Source organism: Vulpes lagopus, chromosome 6 (genome assembly GCF_018345385.1).
Source record: "Vulpes lagopus strain Blue_001 chromosome 6, ASM1834538v1, whole genome shotgun sequence".
In the NCBI taxonomy this organism is placed as follows: Eukaryota; Metazoa; Chordata; class Mammalia; order Carnivora; family Canidae; genus Vulpes; species Vulpes lagopus.
In genome coordinates this window covers 75,701,580-75,724,256 of record NC_054829.1, presented here as the reverse complement: position 1 = coordinate 75,724,256, position 22,677 = coordinate 75,701,580, and the positions used below count along the sequence as shown (strand labels likewise).

The 22,677-nt window shown below is 38.1% G+C and overlaps 1 protein-coding gene across 7 annotated transcripts; it reads right to left on the bottom strand.

The window, feature by feature from the left end:
- Positions 1-7,250: 7,250 nt before the first annotated feature.
- Positions 7,251-22,669, bottom strand: THAP6 (THAP domain containing 6). Of its 7 annotated transcripts, none has more exons than XM_041759410.1 (5): positions 22,253-22,669; positions 21,691-21,793; positions 18,493-18,700; positions 13,106-13,231; positions 7,251-7,601 (listed from the first exon to the last, which is right to left on the bottom strand). In XM_041759410.1, the coding sequence occupies exons 2-5, from the start codon at positions 21,768-21,770 to the stop codon at positions 7,347-7,349; spliced, it is 669 nt and encodes a 222-aa protein (XP_041615344.1). In that variant the 5' UTR covers positions 21,771-21,793; positions 22,253-22,669; the 3' UTR covers positions 7,251-7,346. The 7 variants fall into 7 exon arrangements, with proteins under 7 accessions (XP_041615344.1, XP_041615346.1, XP_041615349.1 ...); XM_041759412.1 differs by lacking the exon at positions 18,493-18,700 and adding an exon at positions 11,919-12,018 and having other exon boundaries at positions 22,253-22,665; XM_041759415.1 differs by lacking the exon at positions 21,691-21,793 and adding an exon at positions 21,827-21,888 and having other exon boundaries at positions 22,253-22,663.
- Between the last annotated feature and the right edge of the window lie 8 nt (positions 22,670-22,677).

The window sequence follows — 22,677 nt, the reverse complement described above, 5'->3', positions numbered from 1 at the left end:
ATCCCCATATCAGGCTCCCTGCTCAGTGGGGAGTCTTCTCCCTCTCCCTCTGTGGCTCCCCCTGCTTGTGCTCTCTTGCACTGTCAAATAAATAAAATCTTAAAAAAAAAATAAAATCAACCTTTTATAAGCACCAGTATCATTCATTTAAAATTGTCTGAGGAGTATACTGTTAGCAAGTCTGTAGCTGAATGCCCGTCTCCACAAGGTGCTCATCATCTGTATTTGTGGTCAGAATTCTGCACAGCCTTACCATCTTTGTTTAATAAAACATGTCTATTTAAAAAAAAGTGAGGCCAGACCTGCTGAGTCAGATGTAATATCTTTGAACTGCACAAGCTCTACCACAAGGATTTGGGACACAATTCCGTCAGGAACTCCTCTGTTGCCAACTACCACAAAGGAGCTAAGATGAGTTCAAAGATGATCTATTTAGTGACTGATAGTCTGAGACAGTGCTACTCAAAGTAGCTAGCCTGTGAACTCTTTTTTACTGGTCCAGAATGAGATAATGCACTTGTTCCAGAATGTAAACCACTGTACTGTTTCACTCACCGAAAAAGTCTTGCTATGGAAAAAATGTTAACTGAAGGGGTGCCTGAGTGGCTCAATCAGGTGAGTGTCTGCCTTCAGCTCAGGTCATGATCTCAGGGTCCTGGGATTGAGTCTGCATCTGGCTTCCTGCTCACTGGGGAGTCTGCTTCTCATTCTCCCTGGATGCTCTCTCTCAAATAATAAAGATCATAAAAAAAAAAAGTTAACTGAACTAAACTGCTTTAGTGACATAGTTGATTTACATTCTGATGCAAACTCCTTACTTTGTACAGTGGTCTGTGAACCACATTTTTGATTAGCACTGGGATGCTTTATGAAATCTGGAATGAATGGCTTTTTCAGAGTTGAGGTGGGAGGATGGAGAATGGTGATTACAGTTTTCTCTTTCAAAGGGACAGTGTTTTGTACCTGCTTTTGAGCTACCCCAGAGAGAGAAGCTTATTTAAGGCCACCATTGCCTGTACCACTATCATTCCGTAGAACATGCATTTCTCTTCATGCTTTTGCCCTTCTTCTTGTTCTTATCTCCTTTTTCCATGCTTCTGGAATGGGATTTAAAGAAAGAAAAATAATATATGGAAAGCTCCTTGTATGTTTTCTGTTTTGCAAACAATTAAATACAATTCTCACCACAACTGGCTGAGGAAAGTATTACTACTTTGTCAACGCCCAGAGATGTTTAGTGACTTGGTCCAGGTCCTTCATGTAATAACGTGGCAGGCTTGAGCCTTGACCCTAGGTCTGTTTACTTCTCTACCAGGTGTTTTGGTCTTCTGCTCTCACATCTGAGGAGGTACAAAGAGAATTCAGGTCCTGCAACAGAACTTGAAAAGTGCCCATACTGACATAAAGTTCCATTTTGAAACTTTGAGGTTCCATTAGCCCCTCAGGCTTGGTACCTTGTTTCATTGCTGCAGTCCTGCCACGTTGCCCACTTCTCTGAGTTTATTAGATACTTATGTGTCCCTGTAGTAGAGAATACCTTCATCTTATCACTTTTGTGTCCCTCACAATAGGACAATACGGCTTTAAAAGCCGTATTACATGAGGAGTTGTTGCATTGAATATTCTTAGCCTATAAAGTTCTCTATGTGCCAAAGATAAATATTAGATGAATGAGACTGAGTGAGACTCATACACAAATGCTTTAAGATGTTGTGTTATGAATCTGAGCATGTGTGCAGTCTTATAAAGCAGTGCATGGTGGGGAGAAAGGCACCAGGCAGCCCTGTCTCCTGAGATGCATTCCTAGCTGTCCCTGGATCATGGTGTTTGGAACTTGTCTATAAACTCCTTGAGGACAGGAACTGGGTCTCTTTATTGTTTCTCCAGTGTCTAGCATGTTCCTTGGCATATAGTTCCTGGCACTTGAAAAAAGTGTAGAATTACTCAGTGTGCTAAATTCTCAGCACTTGCTCCTAAACTGTTGTTACCAGTGCTATTAATTCCCATGTGGTTCTTTTTTTTTAATAAAATAATTTTTTATTGGTGTTCAATTTACCAACATACAGAATAACACCCAGTGCTCATCCCATCAAGTGTTCCCCTCAGTGCCCGTCACCCATGTGGTTCTGTATTTTCTTCTGCTCCTGGATTTCCTAGGCCTGATCTCACATTTTTTTCTTCTTTTTCTATCTTTTTGCTTTTATCATAGCAAAGCTCCTGCTTTGCATCAGGGCCTGCATCAGGGTTCTGTATTTTCTTCTGCTCCTGGATTTCCTAGGCCTGATCTCACATTTTTTTCTTCTTTTTCTATCTTTTTGCTTTTATCATAGCAAAGCTCCTGCTTTGCATCAGGGCCAATTCTAGGACCAGAAGCACAGCAGGGAGGAAGGTGAGAGAGTTGACAATTGTTAGAACTATGGTGAAAGGATCCCTGGGTGGCGCAGCATTTTGGCGCCTGCCTTTGGCCCAGGGCACAATCCTGGAGACCCGGGATCGAATCCCACATTGGGCTCCCCGTGCATGGAGCCTGCTTCTCCCTCTGCCTGTGTCTTTGCCTCTCTCTCTCTCTCTCTCTGTGACTATCATAAATAAATAAAAAATTAAAAAAAAAAAGAACTATGGTGAAAGTGAGAATGGGGAAAATTAACAAGGCAGGAAGCCACAAATGTTGGAGAGGATGCGGAGAAAAGGGAACCCTCCTGCACTGTTGGTGGGAATGTGAACTGGTGCAGCCACTCTGGAAAACTGTGTGGAGGTTCCTCAAAGAGTTAAGAATAGACCTGCCCTACGACCCAGCAATTGCACTGTTGGGGATTTACCCCAAAGATACAGATGCAGTGAAACGCCGGGACACCTGCACCCCGATGTTTCTAGCAGCAATGTCCACAACAGCCAAACTGTGGAAGGAGCCTCGGTGTCCATTGAAAGATGAATGGATAAAGAAGACGTGGTTTATGTATACAATGGAATATTACTCAGCCATTAGAAATGACAAATACCCACCATTTGCTTCGACGTGGATGGAACTGGAGGGTATTATGCTGAGTGAAGTAAGTCAATCGGAGAAGGACAAACATTGTATGTTCTCATTCATTTGGGGAATATAAATAATAGTGAAAGGGAATAGAGGGGAAGGGAGAAATAGTGGGTAGGAAATATCAGAAAGGGAGACAGAACGTAAAGACTCCTAACTCTGGGAAACAAACTAGGGGTGGTGGAAGGGGAAGAGGGCGGGGGGTGGGGGTGAATGGGTGACGGGCACTGAGGGGGGCACTTGATGGGATGAGCACTGGGTGTTATTCCGTATGCTGGTAAATTGAACACCAATAAAAAATAAATTTATTATAAAAAAAAAGAACTATGGTGAAGTGTGAGGAAGCAATATGAAGGAAGACCATGAGGCCTATGGAGAAGGTAGGTAACAGGTACAGGCAAGCCATCCAGGCTTGCCTCCAGACATTGCAACCTCATTCTTGTCAGACTACTGAATATCATATTCTCCCCATTACTCTAATGGAGGAGCCAATTATATCTTTCATCTTCCTACAGATAGTGAAGTTCTTCCTTTGGGCACAGAATCAGGCCTTCAATGAGCACTGAATTTGACAACATGTCATACACGTTGACATGTTGTCCCTGAGGGAAGTTCATTAAAGATTCAGTGTCTAAGGTTTTATTTGGTGGCTGGTCATACAGGCACCCTTTGCTTGACACATTCCCAAATTCCAGACTCCCAGAAGGAAAGCAGGCATTCAGCATAAACCATATTGTTTCTACAAACAGTTTAGGCACAGTGAGCTTCTTATTACTTAGGGAATGGTGGGAATCCTCTCAAAACTGAAGTTTCCAGATGCCAGCCAACAGCCAACCTTGTAGGCAGGCCTTTCTATGAAGAGCAGTCTCAGGTCTGCTATGTCAACTCCTTTTGCACTTTAGCTCAGCTTCAGATTTTTTTGTGAAGTTGGCTAAGTGCCATCTTTACAGACCTACATATAAGGTGCAGGAGTGGTGATCTTTATCATAGCTCTATTTATTCTGCAAAATTTAGACAGATCCTGTAGGATGATAGTGGACTAAGGCAAATTCAACTAAGTAGTAGCTCTGATTAGATACTGTGACAGATATGTATCTTTGTTAGAGCAGGTTAACATGGCTATGTGTACATGGTAGGCGACTACCTATCTGGCGGGCACATGACTTTCCATCCCCGTAAGAAAACAAGATCACAAACAGTTTACATTAACATGGAATGAACAGGCCATCTAACTTTCTTGCTTCTGTTAATACAATTGAAAAAGACCTAGACCAGGTAGACATTCTACAGAAAATCACTTAGGTCACTACACTGATGGATTGGATTATGTTAATCCGATGGAATGAGCAAGATGTGACTAGTAAATCTGAGGTCTTGATAAAGTACATGTGCTCTAGAGGGTGAGATAAAACCCATCAGTAAAATTTGGTGGGAGGAATGCCCAGGGAACAGGAGAATGCTAGAACATCCCTTCTAAAGTAAAAAACAAATTATTACAACCTGTATCTCTCACTAAGAAGAAGGAAGCACAATGCCTAACAGGCCTCTTTGGATTTTGAAGGGAGCACATTTCACACCTAAAAATACTGTTCTCAGCTATTATACTGGGTGACATGAAAGGCTGCCAATTTTGAATGAGGCCCAAGCAGAAAGGGCTCTAATGGCACATCCATATTGTAGTAAAAGCAGGTTTTCCATGTGGGTCATCTAACCTAGCAGACCCTATGATATTAGAGTTATTGGTAGAGGGAAAAAATACAGAAGAAATTAAAGCAAAACCATAGTACATATACTCATTTTTCTTTACTCATTTTATTGAGTAACTGTATAAAAACCACATACAAATACATTACTGGAAAAGTTATTTTATTTTTTCAAATGAATAATGGATTCTTCACTCCTCAATCATTTCTATAGTGTTTTATCTTATTAAAACTAAATATTTATTTTAATACATTTCATCTTTTCTCAAAGACTGTGGTATAACTATGATTATCTTTAGCAACCAGAGTCTATTTTCAGCGACTTAAACTTGATATGGAGAAAAATGCCATGTCAAGTCTTTTGTACTTGATTTGGTGCTGAGGTTGAACTGGTGTATTGGTTTGTGCCAGGATCCAGAGGCTACCCCAAGCTTGAAAGCAAAGTGAAACTCTAGGTTGGCCTTCGCTGCTTGTGGAACCTGTGGATGGGGGTGACTGGTTTGCTCTGCACAGGACAGTTTCTCCCTGGGCTAGGCTGGAGTATCTGGAACAGAGGACTGAGGTATTTACTGTGTCCAGGCATTTGTTTAGGGTGGCAGGTGAGGAGAACCCTATTTCTCACATCAGATTTCTGTTAGCAATCATTTCTCCATTAGAATAAAGAGCAAATGGGTAGCTCTGGGTCCTCAATGACACCAATATTTGTTCTGTTACCTCTCAGTGATATTAAGACCAATGACAAAGAAGAGAGGGCTGAATTCACTGTGAACACAAGTGGTAAAAGTGACTGTGGCAACTGTGATCGTGACACAAACGGGGCTGTGACTCTTGGAAAGGTCTCCTGGGCTGGAGTTTCTCTAACTGGTCAGCAGACAGCTAGAATGTGGACAGATTGTATTTGGATCAGTCCTACTTTTCTCCACTGTCCACTGACTTTAATTTTTATACTCAAAATAGTCTCCATCTCTATCATAGTATCTCTATAAAACCTAAGATCATACCCAAACTTCCCCTTAGAATAAAGAATTCCATAAAGAACTCAAAATTAAATAAACTAAAATAAATAATGGGTAGCTGATGAAATTTTTTTTCTAGGTAGTAAAAAGATATGACCTTACTGTTTCTTCTTAACATAATGCTGACCTCTGAAATGTGGGAAGGTTCCCATTCAAAGGAAAGGTTTGGAATCCTACATAAAAATATAACATGCATTTACACACAGAAAATTCTTGAATACAAAGAAAAGTTAAGTGACCATATCCTTGCTGATATTAATATAATGCAAATAAAATATCCATGAGCATTTGAGCACAAAATGCAATTCATTTCTCGTTAACACACTGAAACAACTTTTAATCATATTCTAACTTAATATTGCACAGACATCTGAATAAGGTTTGAATACATACATACATACTCTTCAAAGTAGAATTTGATGTTGGGCTGGTAATTCTTATTCTAATCTATTGTATTTATGACTCTTAATTTCACTGTTTTTTATAAGAAATTAGGAGAAAAGGTAAATTTCTGATACTTGGATCAAAAAATAGCTAAAGGTTCTTCTTTTGTATATTCAGTAGGAAGCTATTCTAAAGCTGCTGCTTTACTTTCTTTAAATTAAAGCCTTTGGACAGTATACTCTCCTAATCACAGGAAAATATTCTAACCCTTTCTCCAAATTCTTTTGCAATTGGAAGAACCACAATCATTAGTTTTTAATGATTCTACCTACATTTTATATTTTAGAAATGTCATCAATATTACTTTCTATAAAATACAGAACATTAAAAATATTCAGCTAGTACTAGCATCTAGATTTTGGAGATATTCCTTTATAATGAAACAAAATGTTCAGAACAACTGCCAGCAACCAACCATGTAAAAACCAGATTTATGACCTTTTTATGCTTCTTAAATGTATACAGGTTTACATCAAAGTGCTCCTAGAGCGGAGGAATGATGTACCATACTGAAAAACTGCGACCTTGTCAGAGGTCTTCTCAACTTGGCTCTGAACAACTTTAAGAGCCAACAGATTTGTACCATATGCTATTCTCAGGGTCAGTATTATGGGATGTCAAGTAAAAAATAAAATTGGTATTACTGATAACAAAAACATCTTGGATTGGATCAAGATGGACATATGTTAGAAATGAATTCTGCTTTATAGTAAAATACATTTAAAGAATAATTCAATGAACTTACCATAAAGCATACGTAAGTAAAGGTACTCCTTTGAAGCCAAAAATCTGATGCTGCTGAAGGAGAGTCCAGTTCCTATTACCATTGCTGAATATGGCTAATTTGATATCATTTCCTAAGTTCTGTGGATTCTTCTTGATCTTTTAACATCTTATGATAGTGACCTGGCACTAGTTTAGCTCTATAAAAACATAATTGCCACAAATCACACAAAACATGATAACTAGCACACATTTCTGTACATCTTCAAAAAAAAAATCTTTGGGTAACAACTAAATACATAATGCTACAGAAGATCCAAAGAAGCACTCTAAATGATGGATAGTATTTAATGATGGTAAATGAGAATTATTTTCTAAATAGCTGTACCAATGTTAATTTTAGGTAGAACATAACATGGAATTATTTCATGAAATATAGTCTCTTTTTATGCTTTCCTGACAACACTCCCAACAGAAAGCTTCCAGTCTATTTGCTGTTTCTTGGCTGATGAGACATTCATCTTTTAATTCCCTGATTGTCTTCCTCAATGATTTTTGGAAACGTTTTTCTCGGTCTAAAACATTCCGCAGACTTTTCTTGGTATCCTCTAGCTCGCTGATCACATGATCTAATTTATGCTTAAGTTTCTTTGGACTGTCCATTACACTGTAGCTATGTTCCTAAAAACATAAACACCAAGTTATTAAACCAGAGAGACAAGTAGTTACATAAAAGCTTATAGCTAGCTCTCAGCTGTTTCTCCATTTATAATGCTTAGGTATCTTTAACTTGGCAATAGTTAGAGGTTTAAAGAACACAGGGACAAGATGGGGGTAGAAGCAATATTTTGGCTGCCAAGAGCCTCCCTCCTTCATCTAAGGCTAGATGTAATATGAGGGTACAGAATCTATGGATGGGAAGCACTGCTAATTGGGGCTAAGAATCTGCTATCAACAAGACATTTGTAATAACTATATATGGCTTTTTATTCCACAGGTGTGGGGCTGCTAAGTTTAAGCTTTACCTATCAACAAATATTCAGTTGTTAAACTTTGAACTATTTTATTTTATTTTGATGAATATTTGTTTTATTTTTTATTTTTTAAAAAAGTTTTTTTTTTTTTTAAGATTTTATTCATCCATTCATGAAAGACACACACACACACACACACACACACACAGAGAAGCAGAGACACAGGCAGAGGGAGAAGTAGGCTCCATGCAGGGAGCCTGACGTGGGACTCGATCCTGAGTCTCCAGGATCATGTCCTGGGCTGAAGGCAGGTGTTAAACCTCTATGCCACCTGGGCTGCCCTATTTTTAAAAGAAGATTTTATTTATTTATTTACGACAGACACAGAGTGAGAGAGGCAGAGACAGAGGCAGAGGGAGAAGCAGGCTCCCTATGAGGAGCCTGATGTGGAACTTGATCCCAGGACCATCCCGGGACCGGGACCGCAGGATCACACCCTGAGCTGAAGGCAGATGTTCAACCGCTGAGCCACCAGGTGTCCCATGAATATTTCTTTTAAAGAAGATGACAGAAAAGGAGCCCTAGGGCTGGTCCTCAGGCTGAGTGTTATATATTTAGAGAGGACTCTGGTTTGGGGTTTTAGAGAGAATTTAAGCTCTCTCAATATTTATTATGGTTATGCTTAAGTTTGCTGGGTATACTTTTTTTCATTTGAAAATAGGGAAAGTAACACTGACATATCTTAAAAAGCTACTATAAAATAATTTTGAAAAGCTGTTAATATTAAAATCAGTAAAGAGGACTTTGCTTCTAGCCAAGATAAAATAACAGAATTGGGACACCTGGGTAGCTCAGTGGTTGAGCGTCTGCCTTTGGCTCCGGGCATGATCCCAGGGTCCTAGGATGGAGTCCAGCATTGGGCTCCCTGTGTGGAGCCTGCTTCCCCCTCTGCCTGTGTCTCTGCCTCTCTCTCTCTGTGTCTCTCATGAATAAATAATTTTTTTTTAAAAAAAGAAATAACAATCAAAAAAAAAAAAAAAGAAATAACAGAGAATGAATTGCTTATCTAAAAAAACCCAACATGTGGCTAAAAGCCATAAAAAAATGTTGTGCAGATAACTGACATCAGTCAAGGAAGGCAGCAATCCTAGAGGGATGGGAAACTAAGAGGTGAGCCTTATGGCCAACCACCCCAGCTTACTGCTTTGAGAGAAAGTGTATGCCTCATTGCAAGGAGGGGAAACCCAGGCAGAGCTTGGTAGACTGAGATTGTACAAAGTGTTCAGAAAAACCAAGGTGGCTTCGGTTCAGTTCCCAGGAGAAAGTACTAGAGGACAGAGAGAACTCTGAAGATCCTTACATGTTCCACACAGGTAGGAAACTGCTCATGGCTGGGAAAAGAATGACCAGAAAAGACCAGGAATGCCCTGTGCTCAGAGGGCATGGCCACTATTCCCACCCCTGCCAGATTAGAATATGTAAAGATTCATGGGGGCACTGAAGAATATACAGAAGTGTCTTGCTGCCGTAGTGGAAAAAAAATAGCCCTAGACCAAATACTCTTCTAGTCCTGCCTAACAAACAAAACCTGAAAGGATATAACTTTGTGGTATCCCAGAACAAAGCCCAAACAGGATACAAAAATATCCAGCATCCAGCAAAGTAAAATCCACAAGGTGACACACACCATTAATCAGGTATGCAAAGAAACAAGACAACACAAGCTATCATAAAAGATAAGAAAGGGAGACAGAACATGAAAGACTCCTAACTCTGGGAAACGAACTAGGGGTGGTGGAAGGGGAGGTGGGCAGGGGGTGGGGGTGACTGGGTGGTGGGAATTGAGGTGGGCACTTGACGGGATGAGCACTGGGTGTTATTCTGCATGTTGACAAATTGAGCACCAATAAAAAATAAATTTATTAAAAAAAAAAGAAAGAAAAATCCTAAAGCTAAACAAAATAAATAAATAAAGATAAACCAGTCAATGGAAACTAACCCGGAATTGACATAAATGTTGGAATTAGCAGACAAAGGAATTATGAAACTTATTATTATTTTTTTTTAGCACCCCCGCCCGCCCCAGGCCGGCTGGGGCGGAGGCAGGGGAAATTATGAAAGTTATTAAAGTTGTATTCTATATTTTCAAAAATTAGGTAGAGACATAAAAGATATAAAAAAGAATCAGGACATCTAGAGATAAATCTACAATGTGTGAGGTGAAAAATACATTGGAGGGAATTAATGGCAGATTAGTGAAGGTGAAGATACAGCAATATGAACTATCCAGAATAGACTACAGAGAGAAAAAGGAATCCAGAAAAACAAAACCAGAAAAATATCCAAAAAATTAGCAGAGCACAAGTGACTGATAGTAAGACTCAAATAGCCTAATATACATTAAATCAGGGTCCTTGAAGGAATGGAAAGAAAAGTTGAGGTAGAATGAAATATCTGAAGAGTCCACGGCCAAGATTTGTCCAAGTTTGATGAAAACCAAAATCCCACAGATAAAGAACCTCAAAAATCCCAAGCACAAGAAATATGAGGAAAACTAAATTAAGGTATATTATAATCAAATTATTCAAACCATTGGGAAAGAAAAATTCTTAAAAACAAAGAAAAAAAGAAATGTTAGGTATAGGGAATAAAGATGACAGATTTTTCATTAGAAACAATGCCTGTGAGGATACAGTGGAGCAACATCTCTGAAGAACTAAAAACAAAACAAATCTCCAAAACTATCAACCTAGGATTGGATACCTAATGAAGAAATCTTTCAAAAATGAAGACTAAATAACGACTCCCTTCAGAAATATTAAAGCTGAAAGAATTTGTCACCAGCATAGCTGCACTGTAAGAAATGTTAAAATCCTTTAGACAGAATGATACCAGATGGACACATGGACTTACACCAAGGAATGAAAAACCCTGGCAATGGCCACTTACATGGGTAATGTATACAATTTTTTTCTGATTATTTATATCTCTTTAAAAGATAATTTATTGTTAAAATAAAAATGGTAACAATGCAGTGTGGGGTTTATAGCATATGTAAAAGTGAAATGTAGATAGCAATAACACAAAAATTGGGAGAAGGGAAATGAGAGTATTGTAAGTTTCTTATACTATATGTTATATGGAATAATATCACTTGAATATAGCCTTTGATAATTTAAAGAGGAATGCTATAGATTCAAAAGCAATTACTAAAACAAAACAAAAAGTTATAGCTAATAAGTCAAAAAAGGGATATAAAATGGAAACAAAAATTTCAATCAATCCAAAAAAAAAAAAAAGGCAAAAAAAAGAACAAAATGGGAACAAAGAACAAATGGAACAAGTAGAAAACAAGATGACAGATTTAAACCAAACAATAACAATAAACATATTAAGTGTAAATGGTCTAAATAATCTGATTAAAAGGCTGAAATTAGGGATGCCTGAGTGGCTCAGTGGTTGGGCATTTGTCTTTGGCTTAGACCATGATCCCAGGTCCTGGGATCAAGTCCTGTGTCAGGCTCCCCACGGTGAGCCTGCTTCTGCCTCCGCCTGTGTCTCTGCCTCTCTCTCTGTGTCTCTGATGAATAAATAAAATCTTTTTAAAAAGGCTGAAATTATCAGGTTAAATTAAAAAAATCAAGACCCAAAAGTATAAAGTGCCTTAAAAAAATGCACTTCAAGCAAACTAAATAGGTTGAAAGTAAAAGAGTGGAAAAAGATACAGATCTTCCACCACCTACGATGAGTTTCACAAGGCGTATTTTATAATAAAGTGTTGAATATCTTATGTAATTTATTGAGTACTGTTATTGGAAGTAAAAAACATAATAGTTGTATGGGACCGGAATGGTTCTAATATAACTAATCATATTAACAAACTAAAAAAACCCCCACGTGATCTCAATAGATACAGAAAAAATACTTGACAAAACCAACATTCACTTTTGATAAAAAGTCTCAGCAAACTAGGAACAGAAAGACACTTTTTCAACCTGATAAAATGCATTTATGAAAAACCTACAGTTAACACTGTATTTAGTGGTGAAAGACTGAATGCCTGCTTCTTAAAACCAGGAGCAAAGCCAGGAGATCCGCTCTCAATTCTTCTATTCAGCACAACCCTGGAAGTTCAAAGCAGTGCAATAAAGCAAGAAAAAGAAATAAGAGGCATCCATATTGGAAAGGAAGAATTAAAACTGTCTTTAATGACAGACAACACGATTATGTAGAAAACCTAACAGACTCTACAAAAAAGCTTTTATTTTTTTTTTTTAATTTTTTTTTTTTCAAAAAAGCTTTTATGATTAAAATGTGAGTTTAGCAAGTTTGCCAATACAAGATAAGCATACGAAAATAAACTTCCATATATTATAAGAAAAAACAAAACAAAACAACACCATTTATAATGGCATCCAATCACATACAATAGTTAGGGATAAATCTGACAAAGTTAAAGAATGGTATATTGAAAACTACAAAGCATTGCTGAGAGAAGTTAAACTTAAATAAAGGTGAGATATAATGAGTTCACAGGTTCAAGGACTTAAGATAGTTTCCTTACAATGTCAATTCTTTCCTCAAAGGAATCTGTAGATTCAATACAATCCCAGTTAAAACTCCAGCAGGCATTTTTATAGAAATTGCTACAAAGTGATTCTAAAATTCACATGAAAATGCAAAAGATCTAGAATATTCAAACAACTTTGAAAAATTACAAAGTTGGAAGACAAACACTGCCTGATTTCAAGAATTATTATAAAGCTATAGCAACCAATAAAGTAAAAAGATCTGGATTCTAGGTCTAGCTGTAACATGAATATGCAATGAGGCAAATAATCATGCAAGCTTGAAAACTCTGTATGTGTATGACCGTTCTTTAAGAAAACCTGAAGAACTAACTATATTTTTTATTATAGTTCCATGTAGAAAATATAGTACCCAAAAGGAGAAATTAATTATTGCCTTTTTCTTGGTAAAAATACCTGTGTGAAAACACTCTTTGAACTAAGTATGTAACCAAAGGATTAACTACCTCTATATTAATATTGTATACATAAACATTATAATGGCCCTGGGAAACAATATTATTTTGGGACATTACATCTATATTAAAAAACCTCAAATACCTAAACCTCTAGTTTAGTCTTAGTGGAAAAGGCATATTATCTTAAAAATATCAACATTAGGTCAGTAAGTAATTTTACTTACAAAAATGAACTGGGATTGGAATTCTTCAGGACATGAGGAAAGACCAACAAACTGGTGATTGTGGTGTGTGACTGGAAGCGTTTTGAGGGTGAAGTTTTTTCTACAATGAAGTTTTTCTCTTTTCCCCTGTTAAGAAGAGTTAATAAAAATCATAATAGATACTTCTGTCCTTTCTTAAATTTTTATTCCTTCTTAACTTTGTCTAGTGGAATACAATATTTTTTTTCATGGAAACTGCTTGAAAAGCTCAGTAAAATTTAAATTTCTGAGATTAGTTTAAAGGAACTTCTAGAAAATAACTCTAAAGTTCATCTAGAAACACAAATTTTCCTAAAGTAAGAGTGTGATTAAGAAAGAATGTCTTACCACATATTAAAGATATATTACTCATTAACAACAGCTAATATAGTGTGCTACTCTCTTAAAGATGAGACGGAGAAATCTAGAAATAGATCAGGTAGCTAAAATGTTTCAGGATAAAAAATGGCAATCTAAGTAAGTGGAGAAAACCTGGGACACCTGGGTGGCTAGGTCAGTTTTTGGTTTTGGCTCAGGGTTGTTAAAGAATAAACCCTGCCTTGGGCTCTGTGCTCAGCAGGGAGTCTGCTTCTCCTCCTCTGCGCTTCCCCCAACCTTGCCCATAGTATGGGCATGCCTGCTCTCTCCCTCTCAAATAAATAAAAACTTAAAAAAAGTAAGAAACGCTATAAAGAAGAAATGCTATAAATCATTCAAAAATGAATTAATTAAGGTTATATCCTTTATATACAATGAATCATGCTGAAATTCTAGTACTGAAAATTTATGTAAAAACGAAAATCCTTAGGAAATAGAAAAAATAGGTAATATTTATATTATCTTAGGGTGGGGAAGGCTAAAGTCAGATAATTCAATTGAAAATATAGAATTGATTATTTAAAAGAGACATCTGAATTTCAAGCAAAACAAAAAAACCAACCTGATCATTAGTACTAAAGGCAACAAAAAGGAACTGCCACACAGATGGCAGTTAAATGATCCCTATCTTCAACAAACAGCGTTTTTACATGTAGGTTAGAAAAAAGATGAAAATAGAAGAGGACCTCAATAAGTAACTCACAAAAGAAAATATATGAATGTGTAATAAACACATAAAAAATGTAGAGACCATATTAAAAAATAAGTTAAAACAATAAAATGTCATTTTAACTGTCAGTTTTAACAGAGGTTAAAAACACAACTTACTCTGAGGATTAGGGTGGATCGAACCTTCCATGTATAGGTAATAGGGGAATAGATTGGTACAAGTTTCCCCTTGGGCCTTTGGGGCTCTGTATCAAAAGAAAAGGCTTTAAAAATGAATATAATCTTTGATTCAACAATTTTATTTCCAGGAATTTAGTTTGAGGAAATAAGGATATGTACAAAGATTCACCTAGAATAATGTTCATCACAACACTATTTAAAATAGTAAGTGATGATAATCTAGATACAATAGTGATCAGTTACATAAACCACTGTTCATATATAAAATCAATTGCTACATGGTCATTTTTAAATGCTGCATAAAATTGATACCACCAGTTACTGACAAGGATATAGAACCAGAACAACATTTATATGTGGATGATAAGACTACAAATTAGCAAAACCACTTTGGGAAAATGATGGCAATATCTGCTCCAGCTGAACATACATATCCCTGGGACCCAGTAGTTCCTCTTCTAAGAGAATTGAATTACTTTGCAGATATGTGAACCCAAGTGCACCAAAAGGCACGGAGAAAAATACTCATAGATATTCCTAATAGCCTTAAAGTGAAAACAGCCCAAAAATTTATCAATAGGATGGTGAAATTATAACGTAGACAATACTATATTGCAAAGTAAATAAATGGACTACTGTCACATACTACAACATGGATGAATCGCATATAGAAAATGTTGAGCTAGGGATCCCTGGGTGGCGCAGCGGTTTAGTGCCTGCCTTTGCCCAGGGCGCAATCCTGGAGACCCAGGATCAAGTCCCACGTCGGGCTCCTGGTGCATGGAGCCTGTTTGTGTCTCTGCCTCTCTCTCTCTCTCTCTGTGTGACTATCATAAATAAAAATTAAAAAAAAAAATTAAAAAAAAAAGAAAATGTTGAGCTAAAGAATTAGACTGGCTCTATTTATATCACTGACAGTGATATAAGTCAGGATAGTATTTACCTTTGTGGGGGTATAGTGACTGGGAAAGGAGGCTTCTGGGGTGCTGGTAATATTTTACATCTTGGTTTGAAAAGAGTTACACAAGTGTATTCTCTTTATGACAATTTATTGTCAGGTACATTTATGATGTGTGCACTTTTCCATATGTATGTTATATTTTAGTATAAAGTTTTGTTTAAAAACTAGATGTTAAAAACTAGATGTTCTTAAAAAAAAGGATGTTCTATATAGGTTTCTCTTAAAAATATAGTCTGTAGATCTGCAACACAATTGTGTGGGGTGCTTGTGAAAAAATGCAGCTTTCTGGACTCCAGCATAGGATTATTTTCTTTTATATTTATTTTATTATTTTATTTACTCTTTAAAGATTTATTTTTTAATTTAAGAGAGAGAGTGTGTGAGTGAAGGGAGGGGCAAAGGGAGACAATCTTCAAGTAGATACCCTGCTGAGCATGGAGCCCTACTTACAGCTTGATCTCAAGACCCTGAGATTATGACTTGAGCTGAAACCAGAAGTAGGTTGCTTAACTGACTAAGCCACCCAGGAGCCCTGGATTATCCATTTTAAACAAGCTCCTTGGATAGTTCTTATGTAGACTAAAGTTGGAAAGCCATTGTTACGGAAAAATATTTAACTCCATGGAAAGTTAACAGACTTTGGAGTCACGATGTCTAGGTTCAAATAAGCCTCTGCCATTTAGTAGTTGTGTGACCCTGGAGAAGGTATTCCAGTTCTCTGGACCTAGGTTTCCTCAAGAAGTAAAATGAGAGTAATAATAGTATTTATTTCACATGGCAGTTAAGAGGACTGAATGAATTTACATATAAGGTGCTTAGAATAGTGCCTGGTATCTAATAAACACTGTATAAATGCCGAGATGAGAGAGAGAGATGAAAGAAAATTAAGAATAAGCAGTTGATCCTTGAACAATGCAGGGTTAATGGCACCAATTCCCTTGCACAGTTGAAAATCTGTGTATCACTGATGACTCTCCCAAAATTTAACTACTAATAGCCTGTTTGTTGACTGGAAGCCTTACTGAAAACACAAATGGTTGATTAACACATATTTTGTTTATGTATTCTATATTGTATTCTTACAATAAACTAGAGAGAATGTTATTAAAGCCTAAGGAAAAAATACATTTATAGTACTGTACTGTATTTATTGAAAAAAATCTGTGCATAAGAGGAACTATACATTCAAACTCTGTTGTTCAAGGATCAAATGTACAGTTTAATTATATTTTTGTAATATACAGATGAATTTATATGCAATCATATACATACAAATGACTGGAAAGATATATATCGAAGTGTTAAAAGTATTATCTCTGGATTATGTGGTTATTGCTAATTTATTTTTTATTTTTTATTTTTTATTTTTTTTACAGTAGGCTTTATGCCCAATGTGGGGCTTAAACTCAGGACCTTGAGATTGAGTCACACGCTCTACTAAAACAGCCAGGAGTCCCTAATTATTCCTTTTTTAAGAAGATTTATGTATTTATTTGAGAGAGAAAGCACAAAAGCATAGGGGAAGGGAAAGGGAGAGAAAGAAGCAGACTCCCTGCTGAGCAGGAAGCACCATGTGGGGCTTGATCCCAGGACTCTGGGATCATGGCCTGAGCTGAGTCAGATGTTCAACCAACTGAGCTACCCAGGCACCCCCAATTATTAATTTTTTTTTTTTGCTTGTTATCATCTAATTTTCTATAATGAAAAACTTCTTTTGTTATAAGGGTATAAATAGTTTGTGAATGTTAGTAACTTATAGTTTAATTATGCCCACATTTTGTAAGGTTTTCAACATTAAAGCTAGAGGGCACTTGCTATAAGGGAAGAAAACTCTTCACAACAATTTGCACAAGATATTGTGCATTTAGGGATCCCTGGGTGGCACAGCGGTTTAGCGTCTGCCTTTGGCCCAGGGCACGATACTGGAGACCTGGGATCGAATCCCATGTCGGGCTCCCGGTGCATGGAGCCTGCTTCTCCCTCTGCCTGTGTCTCTGCCTCTTTCTCTCTCTGTGTGTGACTATCATAAATAAATAAAAATTTTAAAAAAAATTAAAAAAAAAGATATTGTGCATTTATTAATATGGGAGAGAGTGAGACAGTCTCTACTTGATCACTCAGGCACTGGAATATGACCAAATAAAGACATTGGCACTGTGGCCAAGACCACATAGGTACATTTCTGGGTTACAGACCTTCCTTGACATATGATAGGGTTACATAAATTGAAATACTGTGAGTTGAAAAGGCATTGATACACCTAACGTACTGAACATAATAGTTTAGCTTAGCCTACCTTAAACATGCTCAGAACACTTACATTATATAGTTGAGCAAAGTCATCTAAAAGCCTATTTTTATTATTTTTTAAGATTTTATTTATTTATTCATGAGAGGCAGAGAGACAGAGAGAGAAAGAGAGAGAGAGAGGCAGAGACACAGGCAGAGGGAGAAGCAGGCTCCATGTAGGGAGCCCAATGTGGAACTCGATTCCGGGTCTCCAGGATCATGCCCTGGGCTGAAGGCGGTGCTAAACCGCTGAGCCACCCTAAATAAAATAGGGTTCCCCCCCTATTTTATTTTTTAAAAGAGTAAGCACGAGGGGCAGCCCTGGTGGCTCAATAAAATTGAAAATCATAAGTCCAGGACCATCTTACTTCCCTTGTTTCCAGCTGTACTAATATCACAGAAAAAACACCAAATTCAACTGGATTTTACTTATATAATCCTTTTATTTTCTTTTTCTTATCTCTTCTTTCCTTTCATCCTCTTGTTTGCATCTCTTTGGCTTTTCTTCCTTTCAGTTCTACTTAGGCTTTGGCTCTAAAACTATACTTTGGTTCTGTTAGTGGCTCTGCTCTTGACTTTTGTTTCAGTGTGAGGAGGACTGGCAACTTGGAACTTCAGTTCAACCCTCTTATTTTCCTCCATTGTTTAGATACAAATCCTGAGTTATATGAACTCCTAAAGTCAGTCTCCTTCATTAATCTTAGCAACGTAAAATATTTCTGAGTGGCTACTGGTACTCCTACTACATATTACAAAAGCTGAAGCAGTAGCTTACAAATATAAAAACTCAAAAAATGGATTTCAAAGAAATAAGTAAACAGTAAGAATGTTAGTTCTTCAGTAGTACCATAAAAAAGGAGTAATGATGGTAAGCAGTGTCTCATAAACAAACCTGCAAGTGAGATGGGGGGTCAAAGATAGAAGGTATGACTCCAGGTTTCAGTTTAATATTTGGAGTACTTCTATCAAAATCTGTCTTCTTAAAATGCCTTGAACACAACACATCTCCTTTTTTAGGCTCCCAAATGCCTGCAGCATTCACATCAAGTCTTTTCATTGCTAACACCCATTTTCTTTTGACGTTTTCATCTGTGGGGAATCTAGAAAAAAGTATATAAAGCATTTTAAAATTAAACACTATTGATAGATACTTGAATTCAAGCTGTAACTATATTGGTTCGTTGATGAGTTTGTTATAACTCTTGGGAGATGGAATATTCAGGAAAGCCATTGTGAATCATGCTTTCAGAACTTTCAGTTTTAATAGGTTTTTCTACCAATAACACTGCAGACATATAGCCTTCAATTTTCCTCATACTATAAAGAAGAAAAGTTTCAATGGATATTTCAAGCTTATAGGAAGATCTACAACTGGAGGTTTTTCTTCATCTATACATGATAATAACACTCGGGCCTTTTCCTATGTGACGTGATATCCAGAATTTATCCCAGATGAATAGAGTATCTTGTACTTTCATTCTTCTGTCAGCATCAGAAAGTTATTCACTAATAGCATCTAATACATAGTCTATAAATGCTTAGTGAAGGAAGGCAGAGAACAGCTGCAGAGTTTGGAGTTCTAGAGAAAAGAACTATCTTGAGAGATCTGGAAACTAATAACTATCTTTTCACTTTTCCAAGCTGATTCAAATCTCTTTTGGAATACGGTAGGATATACATATTCATTTTTTATTTCCTCATACCTCGCAAAGTAGTTAGCAACTCTTTCTCTAGTATGTAGCACAAAAGCAGCAAAATAAACTTTTGGCAAATGAATAATTATTAAATCTTATTACTCTTTCTTTCCTTTGCTGTCAGCAGAATGGCTAAAATAGAAAATTAGTAGGATTATCTTGATTTACATGTAATACTGCTAAAGAACCCTTGGTCTGAATTTGTAATTTATATTTCTTCTCTATAACCTAAGTTTGATCTATTTCTAATTAGAAAGAACAGAACGGGGGGGGGGGGGGGACAGGGGGGGAGGGGCGCTCAGCAGTTTAGCGCCGCCTTCAGCCCAAGGCCTGATCCTGGAGACCAGACCCGGAATCGAGTCCCACGTTGGGCTCCTCGTAGGGAGCCTGCTTCTCCCTCTGCCTGTGTCTCTGCCTCGCTCTCTCTCTGTGTCTCTCATGAATAAATAAATAAAATCTAAAAAAAAAAAAAAAAAAAAGAAGAAAGAACATATTTGGGCAAAGATCCTTTCTTCCTTCAGATTGTAAACTCCATATAAACAAAACTGGATTTCTTTGAAGGTATGTTAAAATGCTTTTTTTTTTTTTTTTTTTTTTTTTTGCACTTCGAAACCCTCAAAATAGTGTTTGATGGATGGATTTAGAACAGAGAACGTGTAAGCTGGGAGGAACGGAGAGGTGATGCTGTCCACCTACCTCGGGAGAGAGTGAGGCCAGGGGAGGAGGCACGAGCCCAGGGGGGTGCATGAACCCTCCCCCCGCGGGGGGGGATGTGGCTGCAGCTGCAGCCCCAGCCATTCCCCAGCTCTCCCCTAAACCTGCCCTGCAGCAAACGAGATGCAAGGTGTTGGGAAAGGGTAAGACCTTGTGTCCGTGAGGCCTGGTCATGGCCAGGACGACACCAAGTCACGGGGCAATGAGGGGCGAGGTGGGAATCTTCAGTCATCAGGGAAGGCAAGGAGCAATTCGGTGCTTCTCCGAAGACTTGCTGAGATAATGCAGGGGGAAGTACCAGGCTTGCCCCTGGGCACGCAGGGTGTCTGGAACACATCCGTGGAACCCAGGTAAATGACCGGCACCAGCAGCAGTGCTGCTGCTTCTTGGGCTCCTGACTTCCCTGGAGATTCTAGAGGAAGGTTGCACTGCACGTAGGCTTATTGGCAGCAGTCTATGCTGAGGTCCTTAGGGACCCACAGTGGTGTTTTTGAACATGGAGTGCAGAGGCCTTCCTGGATTTGGATGCTACTGAGGAAGGAAGAAAGAAGCCAAGACCAGGAGCATGAAATGGGGGTTTGCACTAGTAGACACCGAGAGGATTTTTCCTTCTTGTGGTAAAATGTTAAGAAAAATTATGTGCAATCTGCCTCTATTCATTGGAGAGTTTCTTTCCAAGGGTTATTTGCCTCATCTCTGGTCTTTAGTGAAATTTTATGTATAATTGTTATATATTTATTCCACCTTGGGAACAGAAAACACCTGTTTAGTGTTGTACTTTAGACCATTGTGTTTTATTAATGCAACTGTGACACAAAGTCTCCTTTACCTTTTCAAAATGTTATGGCTTTAAATTATGATTTATTTTGATTGTGGAATAAATACATGAATGAAAAATCTCAAAAAAAAAAAAAAATCCACACTTCCAACCCCAGAGCTAGGCACGGGTGTGCCATTTATAGTCTTTCAATTCCCTATTATCACTCCAGTCCCACATTATTATTACCTAGTAGTCATGAAATGCATGTGATCATCTGTCACCTAACAGAACCTCTGAATGAAGTTTCTCTCTTCTCCTTTTTTTTCCCGTTAGAGGTGTGCAACTCCAAGCAAATGTGCAGTATGCAGTATGATTTCCAGCAGTGCCAAGCAAGTCCCCTTGCATCTCTGGACAGTTTCTACCCCCACCCAAGATTAACTGTCACCCTGACAGTTATTTGCATAATCGTGATACTAAAGCCTGAGAAAGAAATTACAAGAAATAAAAAAAGCAACTAGAAGCCAGTCTCATGAAAATAGATGCAGACTCCTTAACAAATATTAGCAGATTGAATCCAGCCATGTAGCCTTTTTTTTTTTTTCTTTATAGCCAATAATACATCTGGAAGCTTGGCATCTCTTGGAACTATTCTCCCATTATAAATAAAACTTGAAAACTTTAAAAAAAAATGATAATGATAATGATATTAGAAAAAATGAGCTTCATATTTTTGTTTACTAACCATGGCACGTATCTTAAACTTTTAGACTAAATTATAAAAATGTATCACCGGCACTTCAAATCAACTAAAAAAGCTGTTTAAGGATTTGGGAACCAAAGTTCAAAACTGAAGATTTAAGTGGAACTGTCTTTGGCTTTTTATAAGTCAGAAATACTTGGCTTAACTACTGCAAAATCTTACACGTGAAATGTCAGTCCTTTTAACTTGGAATTTGGCAAGCAGCGGGAAGCGCATCCAATGGCCGAGCAACATTTCACCATGATTTTAGCAAGTCATAACAGAACTGAAAGAAAATTAAAACGGTAAGAGTTAATACCTTCAAAGCTAAGGCGGACATACTGACTTTTCCCAGCGTGTTTCATGTACCGTGAACTCATGCTAGAAAGCCAAAAGCAAATATTTTGAGACCAGCAGCTTTAAAAATTTTCCAGGGACTTGGCTCTTTAAAAGGCAAATCGGATTTCACTACACACTCTGAGGTCTGACTGCAACCTGCAGGCTCGTACCTCTCCCTTCCGCGGCTTCCTATGGGAACCAGGCCACAAGGCCTTTACACACTAACTCCTACTCAGCTTTCGGCTCCGTGTTGCTTCATTTTTGTCCAGGGAGATCTTCCTTGACACTCAGATTAAATCACGTCTCCTCTAGCATTAGATCTCATAGAACACGCACTTCTTCCTAGCACTTCTCAAAGCCGTAATCTTATTTCAGTGATTTTCTGATTAACGTCTTTCTCCCTTACCAGTCTGTGAGTTCCAAGCGGGCATGGTGGGGCGTGCGCTTTTTCTCACTTTTTGTCCAGCGAAGTGTTCGCGTGCGGGCCAAGGTCCGGGTGCCCAGCAGCTGCAGAAGCAGCGCGCGCAGGTACCGGCTCACAGCGCAGCGGACCCGCGGGGCTCTGCCCGTTTTACGAGGTTCCGGGCCGCCCTGTCACAGGTGCGGATGCGGCCGCAGAGCATCCCTTCCTCAGGGGGCCACCAGGCTCCTCCGCGCCGCTGCGGTCCACCTCGCCTCGAACCGCACCCAAAGCTTGGGCGAGTAGCGATGAGGGGGGCAAAGGGGAGAGAAGCAGCCTAAGAGTTATTACCGTTAGCAGCGAAGTCAGCGACTAACGTCGACGACAGATTGCGTTTCCCTTCACTTCCGCCCCGTTGCCCCGGGAGCCGG